The sequence below is a fragment of the Bombyx mori genome, chromosome 15 (assembly GCF_030269925.1).
Source record: "Bombyx mori chromosome 15, ASM3026992v2".
In the NCBI taxonomy this organism is placed as follows: Eukaryota; Metazoa; Arthropoda; class Insecta; order Lepidoptera; family Bombycidae; genus Bombyx; species Bombyx mori.
In genome coordinates this window covers 9,645,463-9,661,790 of record NC_085121.1, presented here as the reverse complement: position 1 = coordinate 9,661,790, position 16,328 = coordinate 9,645,463, and the positions used below count along the sequence as shown (strand labels likewise).

Here is a 16,328-nt window from a genome sequence, read left to right as displayed (position 1 = left end):
AATAAATGAAATAATGTGCATTGGCGTTAAGTTAGACCAAATACATTTTTTCCATTATCTTACCTATCGTATTAAAATGTTATTTTACTAATGTTAGGAATATAATTTCGACTGTGTAAAAAAGTTATTATAATGTATACCTATATTATCTCTTGAAAGATAAATAATGAACATATTTACTTATTTGTTTATATTACCTATGTGAACTCCCTATCTTTTTTATACCTTCATAACGATAAGTAGGAGGATGGAAAAAATGTATTTGGTCTAACTTAACGCCAATGCACATTATTTCATTTATTTATTTTTTAATTTTTTTAATTAAGCTGTATACCAATTAATTGCTCCTTCAGGATTTATATTATTTTTTTTTCACGATTAAAACCGCGTAGAATGTTTAGGCATTATAGTTGACGCATGCGCAGTACACATATTTTGCATACATTTATTCAACTAATAAAAATAGTAAATTAAACAAAAAACGAGTAATTTCGAAAGAGAACAAACGTGTTTTATATAAGAACAATCGAAAATGAATATTTACGAGTCATTAAGGATGAAAAAATATTAAAAATTGCATTAGAGGGGCTAACTTGTAGGTACATTTTTAAATATTTTTTTTAAATAAATAAATGCAGAACAAACAATTATTAACAGTGAACAATCATGAACAAATGATGAACAAACGAATTAATAGAAAATAAGTATAAAATAGTAAAAAAAATTTTTTTGAGGGGCTAACTTCATTCACCTCCTATATCCACATCCATTCTTATATTGACAAGTAACTACAGCAACAGTTTTAATTTTCATTAAAGGAAAGGTGAAGGTTTAACACTCAACAGCTTAAGTTATTAAAATTAATATTAGCAATGCTGAAGTTGTGCCTAATTTATCTAAAATAGATAAAGGGATGAAGTTTAATGAAATTATAATAAATATATGTAATAAAAATATAAAAACACTGAACTACATATAGGTCTATGCACTGAACAAAATTAAAAAGTCAAAGCTAATGTTAAAGATGGCGATTCACAAGAAAAATCGAGATCCAAAAGATCGATTTCTAAAAAATAGATGCTATATGCTTGCAATTACAGGTGATCCCAGGATACTCATAAACATCATTGCTGTTCAGTGAACGTGGTGATATTTTTTTGTTGTTCCTGCCAGTAAAATATATAGTCCCACTTCAGATAAACAACTGCCTGCGACAAATAGTATTTAATTTCTTCATTTAAGCTTAAGTGTTCAGTGTAAGAGTAATGTAGAGAGTTGCTTTTTCACAGTTAACTTATGAAAGTTCCAAATCCATTTTTGACCTTAGCCTGAAAAATCGATTTTTCGATTTATCGAACTTAAATCGCCATTCCTAGTTAACTTTTTTTTTAATGGATTTTATGACCTGGTAACTAAGACCTTTAGTCATGTCTTATTTTAATTTATATCTATATTTTTATGAAAAATGATATTATGGAGTGAAATGAAATGAAGATGATTAATTTGAGACATTAATCAACTGGGATGAAATTAAATGAAATTAAATGGGATGAAATATAATCTCAGTAAAATGGCGTTCATTTACTAAGATTTTTTCAGTGGACTTTTTGGAGGATCCCGAGAAGTTACGTGCAGCGGCTTTGTTTTATTCTCCCACATTTGCGCACTTTCACAGACATTGAACAGTTAATAAACCACCATTATTACACATTTAAACCCGAAGAAACACTAAATAGACAAAATAAAACAAATCACACAACTTCACTCCTTGCGTTCCCGTCAAAAATGATTAACGTCCTCCTCTTCATCATAGATTATACGTAGGCATATTTTAATTAGTACGGTACAAATTAAAATATTAAGTTGCAATCTATGGCGGGCTTTAAGTTGTTGATGAAAGAAAAATTCGTATGTAATGTTTTTGTTTGGACTTTCTGTGAATGGGTAGGTATGTAACGTATTGAATTTAAAAATTATTTCATTTGCAAATATCTTTTTATTTTCTGGAATTCTGTTTATTATTAGTTTTAGTTAGTTTTCATTCATAGTTATCATTTACATTGTATTTACATGATTTTTTTGCATTGAACTAATTTACTTTGACTTTTATTTTAGAATTTTTTATTTTATTTAAAGATACAATTTTTTTACATTGTAGAGTATCAAATTAAAACATATAGTAGGTATAACATTAATGTTTTAAATATCTTTAATTTTTAACAGCCATGGAAGAACATTTCAGGAACTTTATTTAATTGATAAAGTTACATTGGGAAGTATGTGGCTCTGAATTAGAAATCTCTCGAAAAAGTTAAGGTTGTAAACATATCCATAATGAATATAATATATGAACGTTTTTGTTTGTGGTTGGGACATTTGAAACTATCACGTGTAATAATATTGGTCTCGGTGATATTATTCGTTGTGCCACTTTTTACGCACTACTATTTATCAAAGGTAAGCATAATAATATATATACTGTTCTATATCGAACTTTATTATTATTTTCACTGTATATAATTAACTAAATATCTTACCGTTTAATTAAAAATTGTAAAGATTGGTTTGCTCAGTAATACAAGACTAATTGTTTAGGTTCACATATTAACAGCAATACATACTTATTACAAAGTTATGGATTTTCCTGAGCTAGAATCGAGAACTGAAACAACGTTACAAGAGAAGTCATGGTGAAGTCATGGGCTTGAAATCATTACAGCCTAAAGAAAACCTGGTGTATTTATTTCACGCAATGCCAGTGTTCAGATTCTGTAGGCACATAACAATTCTTATAATGACTGGTACATAACATACATTGATGAATGACTCCTATGATGAAAGAATACCATATTGTAGTAAACATCAAACCTTTGTTTTTTTATTGCTTAGATTGATGGACGAGCTCACAGCCCACCTGGTGATAAGTGGTTACTGAAGCCTATAGACATCTAATTAAATGCGCCACCTACCTTGAGATATAAGTTCTAAGGTCTCAGTATAGTTACAAAATAATGATATGTGTAGTTACTGCTGGTAGTGTGTTTTGTCAGCCTGCAATTGAAGGGAAGAGCTGTTATGCTATACAATAGAGACTTAGACCTCGTGCTTCAAAGTGGGTAGGTTCACACCGTGTTTTCTATGAGCTCTAGTATCCACTTAATATCATGTGCATTCTATGCTTGTTCAAAACTACACAATAATATAGAAATATAAACCTATCTTGATTTATAGCAATTCAGGTTTTAGCAAAATCTTTGTAGTTGCAGATATTATAATTATTCAAGTGACATTATAATAATACAATTAATGTAATATTAACAAAGACACTAAAATTGTAGTAGGTATTATTTATGTTAATTTGTCATGTGGCTTTACTAGAGAAATTTGTTCTTAAATACCCAGTACTTAATGTATTTTTTGCTTGCCACAAAATTGCCTTTGTATATTTTTGGTTAATACTGATTTAAGAGCAAGCTAGATATTAATTTCATTTCGAACTTCAAAAGGAAGAAAAGGAACTCTTATAGGATCACCTTGTTATGTGTCTGTCGGTCTCCTGCCATTTTCCTCATGCATCAAAGTGATAAATATACCAAGTACTGAGTTTATAACAGTAGAAGAGCTATGGAATAGCCTCGTGTATGGACCTATTAGACTGCAAGTTTTATTCGCACTTATCCAGTTTTTATTTTATGAAATAAGCCAATAACATTGATGATTTTTCATTTTCTCTTTCAGTATGAATCAATGTCAATATCACAGGGTGACAATGCTTTGAGGTACAATCTCGAGGCATTTAGTGATATATCCACTAAGAATGTTGCGGATCTCAAAGTTAGAATAGAAGAAATGTTAAGAATAAAGGTTAAAAATTATTTAATTTCTAAATCATTCATACTAAGAAAGTATCTTAGCTTGACACATTGAAGATAGTTTGTGTGATACATATTACAGGCATCAGTATCAACAGAACTCCGAGAGCTAGAGGCAAAACGAGGTCGCTTACAACGTGAGGCTGCAGCGGCAAGCTCAAAAGCAGACAATGCAAAAGCAGAGTATGTAAGAGCAGCTGCAGAATTACAAAGGCTCAGAGTGTCAGCTGATCAAGCGCGACTGGCCCAGTTAGAAGCAATACGTAGGGATTCACCTGAACTTGCACCACCTATTCAAATAGTGCCGTTACAACCGCCATCAATTCTTCCTTCCTTAAGTCCCAGCAATGAAATAAATTGTAGAATGTTTTCATGTTTTGATCACTCACGATGTTCCCTTACTTCGAGCTTCCCTGTATATCTTTATGATCCCGATATATACACTCCATTAACTGGTGCAGAAGTAGATGGGTTTCTTAAAACTACTTTACGTCAGACTTTAGGATATAATGCTCATCTGACACATAACCCAAATGAGGCCTGTATTTACCTTATTATTGTAGGAGAATCTTTTCCATTTACCAAAGACACTACGTAAGTCAAATTGTCAATTAGTTCTTGAATACAGATGGAAATATTTATTTTTATACAACCTTCTTTTTTCTTATTTCAGTACTGTCTCAGACTCCTACAAACTTTATCTCAATGGGTCAGCTATTACTAGCTTACCTTACTGGGGTGGCGATGGGCGTAATCATGTGTTGTTGAATTTAGCCCGCCGTGACTTATCTGTCGGTTCTGGTGATGCTTTTAGAGGAGCATCCACAGGAAGAGCCATGCTAGCTCAATCTACATTTACGCACAATCATTTTAGACCAGGTTTTGATGTAATCACACCACCGGCACTAGGCCCTCCGGGTGGTGATGTTTGGGCAGATTGTGCGCCTATATCTCCCGCAAGAAGAAAGTACTTGCTCAGGTATTGAAACGATGTAAAATTTTGTTTTTTATTTTTATAAAGATGAGCTAGCTCTAAATTATATTTTTTTTAAAATAAACATGAAATATAAAAGTGAATAAATGAATAAGCAACCTTTAGTTTTCAGGGTTTACAACCACCGCCTAAAGGATTAGACAACGATCAAGATGGAACGTTGATATCATTGCTAGAAAAAATGGTGAAAACAGCACCAGCGTCTGATGTTTTTTTTCTGCAGTTCGAATGTGATCCTCCAGTGGAGAAACGCGTAACTTTGCCGATAGGCGATTGGGCGCTTTGTGGAACGGATAGATCGAGGCGTGCCGTATTGCGTGATTCCACTTTTGTACTCATACTTGCGCCTGCTGATCGGAATTACGTTACAACAGCTCTACTACAGGCTAGATTATATGAAGCGCTCAGATCTGGTGCTATACCTGTCGTCCTAGGCGGTGACAGAATTCGTCTGCCATACGAAGAGGTATTGGATTGGAAACGCGCCGTAATCTTACTGCCGAAAGCGCGGGTCACGGAAATGCATTTTTTAATGAGATCTTTTCCCGATGCCGACCTTTTAGCTCTACGAAGACAGGGTAGAGTACTTTGGGAAAGATATTTGAGTTCAGTTCAGGCCAGCATTGATTCATTGTTGGCAACTATTCGCACCCGCTTACACATTCCTCCAAAACCAGTGCCTCATACCGTCGGGTTGCCGGCTTTTAATGACTCATACTTTCCTCCTCGAGTAGAGCCAGCCGCGGTCGACGCAGAGCCCGAGGAGACGCTAGGTCCGCTGGAGGCTCCGTATTCGAGCCCAACATATCAGCGAAATTTCTCCGTCGGCCTGTTGCACGGATACGAATTATGGAACGAGTGGGGTGAACCTTTCGCTCTGTATCCACAACTACCGTGGGACCCGACGGTGACGTCTGAAGCTCGTTTCTTGGGGTCGGCGGCGGGTTTTCGGCCCGTGGGCGCTGGGGCTGGCGGTTCGGGACGCGAATTTAGCGAAGCCTTGGGTGGAGATCGACCTCGCGAACAATTCACCATAGTCATCCTCACGTATGAACGCGAGGCGGTTTTAGCAGCAGCACTGGCACGATTACGCGGTCTTCCATATCTGAATAAGGTAAGCGTTGTTGGCAACATACTATTACGCACAGTTTGAAATAATTTACAAACAAGTAGTAGTAACATGATAACGTAACGATAACGTAAAAAAAGAACTAACTGAAAAGACAAATTATGTTATCATAGAATTGTAAATTAAATGCAGAGTACCATAAACGAACGATAAGCTAATAACACAGTAAAGACATAACTGTGACGTCATTGTGTAACTACACATGTTAATAATTTGTTACATCATGTCTAGTGTTATGCAATAACGACTTAAAGTATCCAAATACTGTTCAAAGGTGTAAATTAATGTATATTAATATTTTTGGTATTTGACAATGATTATTTTCTCTTTTACTAGTTTTAAAGGGGGTTCCAACTTATTTACTTTAAACAGACAACAATTTCCCTTTTATATTTTTGAGAGTAAAAATTTTACATATATTTTTATATATGTGATTAATCATTTGAATCAAGATCTTCGTTATTGAACTCTTTGGTTTTTTGCTTAGAATGTCACGTAATAAAGTAGTTTATTTTTTACTAAAATTACTGTTACATCGTGACATGACATTAGTTCTATAGGACCATCATGGATGACGGGTTGTCGTGTATTTTTTTTTCTTTATTGCATTGATAGGCTGACGAGCTCACGGCCCACCTGGTGTTAAGTGGTTACCGGAGTCCATAGACATCCACAATGTAAATACCGCCACTCACTCTGAGATGAGTTTTTGGTTTCAGTTTTTTTTTTTCAGTAGAACGACTCCCCACCCTTCAAACCGAAACGCATTACTGCTTAACGGCAGAAATAGGCAGAGCGGTGGTTCCTACCACCATTGAAAGTTTTCGTTCGACATTAGTTTTCATACATACAAAAAAAACGCCATTCTCGTAATAGGTTATAGTAATAGGGGGATATGTGTTTAGGTAGTTGTGGTGTGGAATGGTCCTTCGAGCGCAGGAGCGAGTTCTTGGCCGGAGAGCGGCGCGCCAGTGGCGGTGGTGCGTGGCTCGCGGAACTCCCTCAACAACCGTTTCCTGCCTTACCAGCTGATCGAAACCGAGGCCGTACTGTGCGTCGACGACGACGCGCATCTACGACATGACGAGATTATATTCGCGTTCCGGTATTACAAATGATATTGTTGTCTATTCCCAGGGATTAGAGCCCACACATGTAACAACGTGAATACCGCCCGCCAATCTATGTTTCGCGGCAGGAATATCTGACTAATACCTCCCGCAAATTACTGATTTTCGAACCATGATTGCTTGTGTAACTAAAATTAATGAACCTAGATGATGAAAATAGTATTATTATTCGCCAATAGATGTCGGGAAGAGTTGATTATTGAAAACACGAATAAAACAACATTTCCTGAAAATAAATCGTAGCTAGATGGATTTATCGCCCCCGAAATCCCCTGTATACTAAATTTTATGAAAATCGTTGGAGCCGTTTCCAAGATTCGAATTATATATATATATATATTGATATACAAGAATTGCTCGTTTCAAGGTATAAGATAAATACGCTTTTCAATACGCTTTTTTTACAATAAAATCATTTTTCTTACACTATTTTTAATTCAAATTTATTAAATTCATTTTCAATTTTTAGTTGGATTTTCTATAAAAGCGTATATTGCTACTTTTTTTAAACTATTATTTATTTTTAGTTTATTTTTTTAATTTCAATTTTTTCAATTTTTTTTACACCTGAAGCTAATAAAAGCGTATTAAAAAATCTGCTGGCTCGTGTAACTGTAGTTTCACAAGAACATACCACGAGCATCTAAAGTAATATAATTATACGTGCTTTGCTTCGCCTATATTTTTATTTCATTTTCTGTCCAGCGTCTGGCGCGAGCATCGTGATCAGATTGTGGGCTTTCCCGGTCGTTACCACGCCTGGGATCTTAATTTTAATAATGGATTCCTCTACAATTCGAACTATAGGTATGTCATACAATCATTCATTTTTATCATGAATCATACATAATAAGATCGTCTATTTCGAGTTCATTCCTTAAAATGAGTTCCACATTCGTACCCAACAGATCACGTTGAAGTTCGCGTGAATTGAAACAGAGAAAGCGATGTCACTAAAAACTGTCAAATTACAAAACATAAAAGGAAATGACGGATCACTGTTAGTACACTGCATTCCATTAAATTATATACCATATACATATGTATAATATATATAAATTAATATTTTTTTAAATCTGTATTTAATATTGAATTTGACCGCAATGTTACTAAGGTTTGTGACATCACTATATGGTAAATACTATAATCTGCGAAATGAAATAATAATAGAAAGTCAATTTGTAAAGAGATAAATAATTAGCGTATTAAGAAGTTTTTATTCATTGCTGTTTTATTCTTGAATCTAAAAACGCCGAGTAATTTAAGTATTTAAGTACCGAACAATGATAAGCATAAGAAAAATATTTTTTAGCACAAGTTGAGCCATAGGAATCACCTGTGAGTTTTCTGAAGAGCACTTAAAAACCATAAATAAAAGAGTCAGGACTCCGAAGAACGAATGTTGTATGTTCGTGGATAATCTGTGCGGTTGAGAGTAGAGGTCGGCGCTTTTAGGCATTCCAAGAACTGGTCACCGTTCTCATCGAATACCACAAAGGATTCGACGTGCAACTTAATCCACAGACACAGTCCAATGAGCTTCTTGCCGGATCTTCTAAGTGGGTCGCGATTCCTGATCCGGTGGTAGAATGCTCTTGTTAGGGCAGGTGCTAGCAAAGTTTCCCAGTCTAAAACCGTAATCTCGCCTACACATTCGGTGTAGCTAATATAAACTCTAGAGGCTACTAGCAGTAGGTAGAGAAAAAAATAGACATCTCAAGCTTTTACTATTCAAAGTGGTACTTGTGGAACAGGCAAAATAACTTTTACCAGAACAGAACACAATTTTGTAACAATTGAAAATAGCCTATTGAATACCTTATTAACACTTTTTCGCACACTCCAATACGGTATAATCGTGTCCAACAGCTGTGAGCTAAGCATGGTGTTGACTGGAGCGGCGTTCGTCCATCGCTACTACTTATGGGCGTACTGGCGAGTACTGCCCGCCGCCATGAGAGATTACGTCGACGAATATATGAACTGCGAAGACATTGCGATGAACTTCCTAGTTGCGCACATCACTAGGAAGCCTCCCGTAAAGGTAAAATCAATTTAAACCACTAGAGAATTTATATTGATTGGCGAATCGACTAGCGCGCCATGTATTAAAATTTTGATGGTACTATGACTGTGAGGCAGTTAATGTTTTTTTACATCGGTAATGGATAAACAGGTAAAGGCAAAACTGTTAAGTACCATTTTCGTGTATGCTTCTCAATCGGATTATCTTTTTTTTATACAATTTAAATAACGAATAAAAATATTAAATGTAATATATAAAATTAATCTAAATATCGAAGTACTAGGAATATTCAAATATTAACGCCATCTTGTGGTTGTTGATAAAGGTTTTCTTACCAATGAACCTTATTCAAAAATACTTTGCGATATTCGCATCCAAGGCTTCTCATTTAACAATACGATTTCTACGAAAAAAAAAACATTTATGTGTTTCTTTATAACCTATAAAACCGGTATCAAAGTAAAAGTTAAAATTATAAGAAGGGGGTATCTTTTTGGTCCTCTATATGAGTAAAGCAAATTTGAATGATTTAAAGATAATATTGTCTTTTTTAAGACGGCGTTACTTATCTTGAGGCTACGTTACGTAGCATTGATAATGGAAGTAATGTCTTTAAGTCATATTGAACTTAAGAATAATTTACATGACGAAGATATCTCTTTGAGATTACCACACGATTGAAAGAAGTATTCGCGAAGCAGCAGCTCTTGAGCTGTTAGGTCTTTTTCGGAGGCGCTCGGACAACTGTTAGCAAATCCCATCCCTCCTAGCTGAGTCTACTAACCCACTTACCCTGGTGAAACTAGAAAGGTCTTCGGTACCACCACCAGTAAACAGTTTTTTTTAAGAATGAAAGTTCATCAAAAAATCTATTGAAAGAAAATGAATTTACAGTATGAGTTATTTGTTCCTCAGGTGACGTCACGATGGACGTTCCGATGTCCCGGTTGTCCGGTTACGTTGTCAGCCGATGAAACACATTTTCACGAACGTCACAAATGTATACAGTTCTTCACACAGGTCTGTTTGTTTACATTGCTAGATTTATTTATTGGACCCACCCGGTGCGGCATCACCGTCTCGCTTACTCTGTTATATAGGAGTGGGTAATATCGGTTTTGCCGCGTATCGAATCGTATCTATATATCGAGGATCAATATCGGATATTGAATCTATATATTTTCTGAATCTATATATTGATGGATGCTAGTAGATTTTCTCGATTCATGATATTTGAGATTTGAAACGATACGCTGATATAATATCGTAGTAGATATAGATTTAAGTCAACGTTATACGGTTGGTTTTCTGATATCAATTTATAATATGATCTTAAAGTAATAAAAAGAACATGAAAATAAAAATATCATAAAAACTTTCCTTCATGCTTTTACCAGGCTTAGGACTGGCTACATTATTTTCAGTTTTTAGTATTTTGTGTCTTAATTTAAAATTACAAAATATACCAAAAGAGTGTAGATTTCAAAAGTTTAATACAAACACAAGAAATAAACTCAATTATTTGGATTCAACTAAAAATATAAAAATGTGTACTTTAAAAATCAAACACAAAAAACTTTTAAGTATTTATAAACACTTGTCCAAAAATTCTAGTTCAAGGTCAAAGCGCGTGAAATTAAATTCAACGATGCAAATAGGCTATACTGCATTCAAGTTAGGGTCGAAAGTTGAAACTTCTTTCCTTAACTGTATCCTGCTGATACGCTAAGAATAATCTACAGACATATGGACTTAAATATAAGGTTTACAGTTGTATGGATAATGCCTGTTTCTGTTTCATTCATCACATGATATCCCTATCGTGCGCTCACTCACTCTGGCCGATTCGATACGAACCAAACGAATATTGCTGATATTAACGAATCGGTACGATATGCCGATGCGCATCACATCGAGCAATATCGTGTATCGGCTGATATCGAAATATAGATTTCGATTCACGAATCGGAACGATATGGCGATGCGCACCACATCGAGCAATATCGTGTATCGGCTGATATCGATATATAGATTTCGTGCGGGGCGATATCGGATTCAACGATATTGCTGCGATATATAGATATTGAATCTATATACGATTTATATCACCCACTCCTACTGTTATATAATATAATTAAACAACACGAGACCTGGGAATCACTCGATACTGGCTAATTCTAATCGAGAACATATCGTTGTGTTTTTATTCAAATCAAACGTTTATAATTATTCCAAGTGATTATATTAATATCGTTCTGTTCTTGATTGAGTGGAATTTCTTGTGTTGTTTTCTTTTGTTAACATATTTGAACACCCTCTGGTTGTGCCGTTCGATAGGGTCAGTAGTTGTAGTGATAAGTGTGAGCGAGATAAAAAATACGAAGTGAGTGAGTGAGAGAGAGTCAGTACTTAACTCATGTAGTTATAGTCGTGACATCCCTGGCCCTGTGGGTAAGGCGGCCTGGGTATGCGTATCGAGTGATGTTCAGGGTTCCCTCTATTCCAAGTAAATACATAGTCGTATTTAAGACGTTCACGAACAATATCTATCAGGATGGAATTTCATGACGTACCAGGTAGATTTTTACTGGTGTTAGGACCTCTTGTGAGTCCGCACGGGTAGGTACCACCGCACTGCCTATTTCTGCCGTGAAGCAGTAATGCATTTCGGTTTGAAGGGTGGGGCAGCCGTTGTAACTATACTGAGGCCTTAGAACTTATATCTCAAGGTGGGTGGCGCATTTACATTGTAGATGTCTATGGGTTCCAGTAACCACTCTTGATTTTGCACAAAATAAAGCGGCTCAAATCAAATAAGTTACTCCTCTTTCATTATAACGAAAAAAAAAAAACATTTTTTTTTATTGCTTAGATGGGTGGACGAGCTCACAGCCCACCTGGTTTGAAATGGTTACTAGAGGCCATAGACAACGTGAATAAGGACGAAGTCAGCTCGTTTACAAAATCCTTAGAGAACTCTGTTGCCTATTCACCGATAAATCTGTACTTTAATCGCCCTACAACACCCCCGGAAAGAAATGGCACAGTGCTATTCTAGGTTGAATTGCACACGTATTTTAATATAATTGCTTTGAACACAGGTAATGGGTTACACGCCGCTGTTGTCAACGCAATTCCGAGCTGATTCGGTGCTATTCAAAACGAGGATACCGCACGACAAACAGAAATGTTTCAAGTTCATATAGAACATCGAATTATTAGCTAAATTATAAAGTCGTCCTGCTCTGAGTTCATAGTCTAATGATTATATTTTTGTATTATATGTATTATTAGTACGGAATTCTCAAGGAACTTATTAGTTAACAATCAAAATCGTTAAGGATGAAATGTTGTAACGACAACAAGTTTCATTTTATCACAATGAGCAAGCAGAAATATCATAGAATTATTTCTAGTCGATTATTTGAAATCGATTTGAGAATTCAATTTGACGGCATAATCATTAAACTAAAATCTATTGGACGATCGACTAGTTTCTAAGCAAATAAAATCCAAAGAAAATAATTAGGATTGTACATGAATTCAATACTAAGCGGAGAAATAAAGCGAAAAATGCAACAAGCTAATAATTTATTTACGCCTTACTATAATAGAATTGCATGAGTTTCATAACATTTTCTTATATATATATTTTTTAAGGAATTTTGTGACTTGGTAACTAAGACCTTTAAGTCATGTCTTATTTTAATTTATATTCTATTTTTTTATGAAAAGTGATAATAAGGAGTGAAATGAAATGAATGCATAATTTGAGACATTAATCAACTGGGATTAAAGTAAATGAAATGAGATGAGATGATATGCGATGAAATATAACCTCAGTAAAATGGTGGTTATTTACTGAAATTTTTTCAGTGGACTTTTTGGAGGATCCCGAGAAGTTACGTCCAGTGGATTTTTTTCATTTTCCCACATTTGTGCTTTTTCACAGATATTAAACAGTTAATAAACCACCGTTATTACACATTTAAACCCGAAGAAACACTAAATAGACAAAATAAAACAAATCACACAACTTCACTCCTCGCGTTCCCGCCAAAAAGTTCGGTTCGATTACATATTTCTGTATTATCCACAATAAAACGTCAATTGAAAAGACAATTTAAACAATCTGGCCAGGAATGTAACTCAGTGGCCAGGGTGTTAATTGATGACTGGACGGTGTAATAAATTACACTCTGAACTTCTCATTCAAATACACTTCGATTTAAATATTAATTTTGGTGGGAATAGGACCAATATCAAAAATGATTATTTTTGCAATGAGCCTTGTAACAAACATTTGAAAGCGCACCTCATTGGCGTTTTTTTTTCACGGTAACTCTTGAAAAATTGTTGAAACACTGACGCTCCTTTTGCACAAAAAAATCAAACTTTTTTCAAAAAAACTGATACTGCGACTGATAAAGCGTAATTTTGGACCCTTTTAGCTCTAAGCTACAGACTTAATGATTTGCCTCGAGGCAAGCGGTGGATCTACACTATGAGGCTTCAAAAACTTAACCAACTGGATTGTGGACTGTGGACTGAAAACTAGTCTTATTTTGTAATGTTTTGTAAGAAAAACTATTATTGTCTCGTTGCTGGAAATGAATCCGCAGTCCCGATATCAAAATTGTTTTTGATATCGGGGATTCGGTCTCGATTTCCGTTGAGGTCGTTAATCTTTGTGGAAGATATGTGGTAGGTAATTAGGATCGAGGTGAGTCTTGTTTCTGTATGTACATATTTCCGTCATAGCACGGGAGAAATTCCACGGCTTCTGTTAAAATGTGGAAGCTAGTTTCAAATAACATATAGAGAAATTGTAAATATGTTTTGGAATTGAGTTATAAGATGAAGTAGATCTGCTATTATGAAAAAAGCACTTTTAATGAGTTTTTTTTTGTTTAATTAGGATATCAAAATAGATAATATGAATTAAGGATAAAATAATAAGTACAGTCAAACCTGGATAAGTGAGAATTCAAGGGAGCATAATCTCATTCTCGCTTATAGAGGTTTCTCACTAACCCGAGTTTCTTCCTAATGCACCCTCTGAATTTCATTTCGCGATTTTCGACATTCAAACGCATTCACTATTTTAAGGTTATCACTTAATGACAGTACTTTAATTTTCCGTTTTGACATGATGCAGAACATATTTTTCCCTCGCAATTGATTAACGATAAACTGAATAAGTCCGACAAACAGGACGGTACACAGGGACACGTGTCCATTCGAAAAGAATGCGATAAAATAACAACGTTATTTAGTTCTATGAAATAGAATAGGTTCTATATTGACGAGAAAACAATACAAAAACAATGTTAAAAAGTTCCATAAAATTTAAGAATGAGTCATAAAATAGCAGATGTTAAATTTGTAATTTGTTTTGTCATTTGTTCCTCCTAAATAATATTATTATAAATAAATAAAGCTCGACTGTCGCTTATAGAGGTATAGATAAGTAGCAGTCTGACTTACGGAGGTCCATGAGGGAAAAAACGACTCTCGCTTACAGAGGTTTCTGTCTCTCGCTAATAGAGGTTTTAGGAGCTAAAAATGACGGGTCCTGGCTATTACTCTCACTTATAGAGTTTTCTCACTTATCCAGTTCTCACTTACCCAGGTTTGACTGTATATCATCTTGTTCTATTTTATAGTCACGCGCAAGCTACACACCTGTCGATTTCGTCCTTGTTTGTATTATTTAATTTAATCTTTAGGAAAACAATTTATTCATCTAAATCATTAAAGTTTTTATCATTATAGAAAAACACATAATTCAAAATCTAAAGTAATATATAAATCAATATTAACTTTAATTACCATATCTGTTCATCTAAAATACTTTCAATTTATATTATGAATTTAAAAAAAAACCGTTTTGATGTTTGTAAACTCTACCAGTACACGATATTTCATAATTTACTGTATTTAATCAAGTCTATTATTGTTATTTAAGTACACACTTAAGTATATATTTGGATCACATCGGTTTATTTTTTTGGTTCATAAAATCGTGTACATATTCCGTTAGAAAACTTTATAAAGCTCCTAAGTCATCATAATGAACAAGAAGTTTTTGCATTTATTTTGATTGGTTCTTTAATAAACAAAGAAAATAACGTATTGTTTTTTATTTCTACCTCAGATTTTTCACGAATGAATTCCAGAGGTGAGTAGGTAGTGAATGATACACAAGTAGTACATAATTTATTTATTTATTTATTTAAGGATTACCGACAGGGCTTACAGTAAGACATAAAATAACATTGACATGTATAGAGCAATTGATAACTGCAACTCTAATTATAGGCAATCACAGCATGCATTACATTAACATATTAATAGAGATTTAACAATACCATAAATAATAATAAAAAATTAAAAACAGAAAGACAACAAGGACAGTAATAAATAATAAAAGGTAAATTCGATTAGTCACATATATGTTTTTAAGATTTGAATACAGATACCGTAATTTAAAACTAGATTCCTTGATTAATATTAAATTACTGTATAGTGTTCAATGTTAATCGCGGTCACAGTTGTTGACCGCAACCGAGAGCCGTGCCACTGGTCTTATATAGGTAAGTAATCTGCGCAGCGAAGTAAATTGCCCCTTCAAAACAAGGTGACACTACAAAACTTGCATACGTTTTGTCATGATCTTTGCAAGTGTAGTGTTCGCTCACGTGGCCCTTACGTACACACATTAACTCTCCAGGTCATCCAAACCCGTTTCTGCAGGATAGCCATCAGAGCACCGTGGTATGTTAGGAATGTTGATCTTCACGACTGCTTAAATTCAGTACCGATACGTAAGTATCTTAAGGAAGCGTCAGAGCGCTACTTCGATAAAGCGGCGCGTCACGAAACTTACAGTGGCCTCCGCTAACTATTTATCGGACCGCGACGGGGCAACGTAAAGCCGCCGTTGCCCGGAACATGTGAATTGAACTAATCCACTGAGTTTCTCGCCGGATCTTTGGATTATCGGTAGATTCTGCGAAGCGCTGCTCTTGCTAGGGTTAGTGTTAGCAAATTCTCTCAGGTTGAGCCCGTGAGCTCACCTACCCGTTCGGGTGTAGTTAGAATAGCCTCTTAGGCTACCAGCGAATAGGTAGGAATAATCGGCGTCGAGCATACGATATTTTATAGTTTGATAGCC

The 16,328-nt window shown here is 34.8% G+C and overlaps 1 protein-coding gene across 3 annotated transcripts; it reads left to right on the top strand.

Moving 5' to 3' along the window:
* Nucleotides 1-1,792: 1,792 nt before the first annotated feature.
* Nucleotides 1,793-15,282, top strand: LOC101742984 (exostosin-3). 3 transcript variants are annotated; one of them, XM_012692397.4, is made up of 11 exons: nt 1,793-1,948; nt 2,224-2,457; nt 3,739-3,864; nt 3,955-4,466; nt 4,546-4,851; nt 4,972-5,980; nt 6,901-7,100; nt 7,831-7,932; nt 8,995-9,169; nt 10,067-10,171; nt 12,253-15,282. In XM_012692397.4, exons 2-11 carry the CDS (start codon nt 2,335-2,337, stop codon nt 12,355-12,357), a joined length of 2,763 nt encoding a protein of 920 aa, XP_012547851.1. In that variant the 5' UTR covers nt 1,793-1,948; nt 2,224-2,334; the 3' UTR covers nt 12,358-15,282. The 3 variants fall into 3 exon arrangements, 2 of the variants coding, with proteins under 2 accessions (XP_012547851.1, XP_012547852.1); XM_012692398.4 differs by having other exon boundaries at nt 1,799-1,944; XR_005245520.2 differs by lacking the exons at nt 10,067-10,171; nt 12,253-15,282 and adding an exon at nt 8,034-8,125 and having other exon boundaries at nt 8,995-9,041.
* Nucleotides 15,283-16,328: the final 1,046 nt, after the last annotated feature.

What these genes read in the sequence shown, in the direction of transcription:
- LOC101742984 (XM_012692397.4), top strand. Translation starts at nt 2,335, where the DNA reads ATGAATATAATATATGAACGTTTTTGTTTGTGGTTGGGACATTTGAAA. An exon ending in AGAAGAAAGTACTTGCTCAG is followed by an intron (nt 4,852 to 4,971) that starts GTATTGAAACGA and finishes AGCAACCTTTAG; the next exon opens with TTTTCAGGGTTTACAACCAC. An exon ending in CTCTACAATTCGAACTATAG is followed by an intron (nt 7,933 to 8,994) that starts GTATGTCATACA and finishes CGTGTCCAACAG; the next exon opens with CTGTGAGCTAAGCATGGTGT.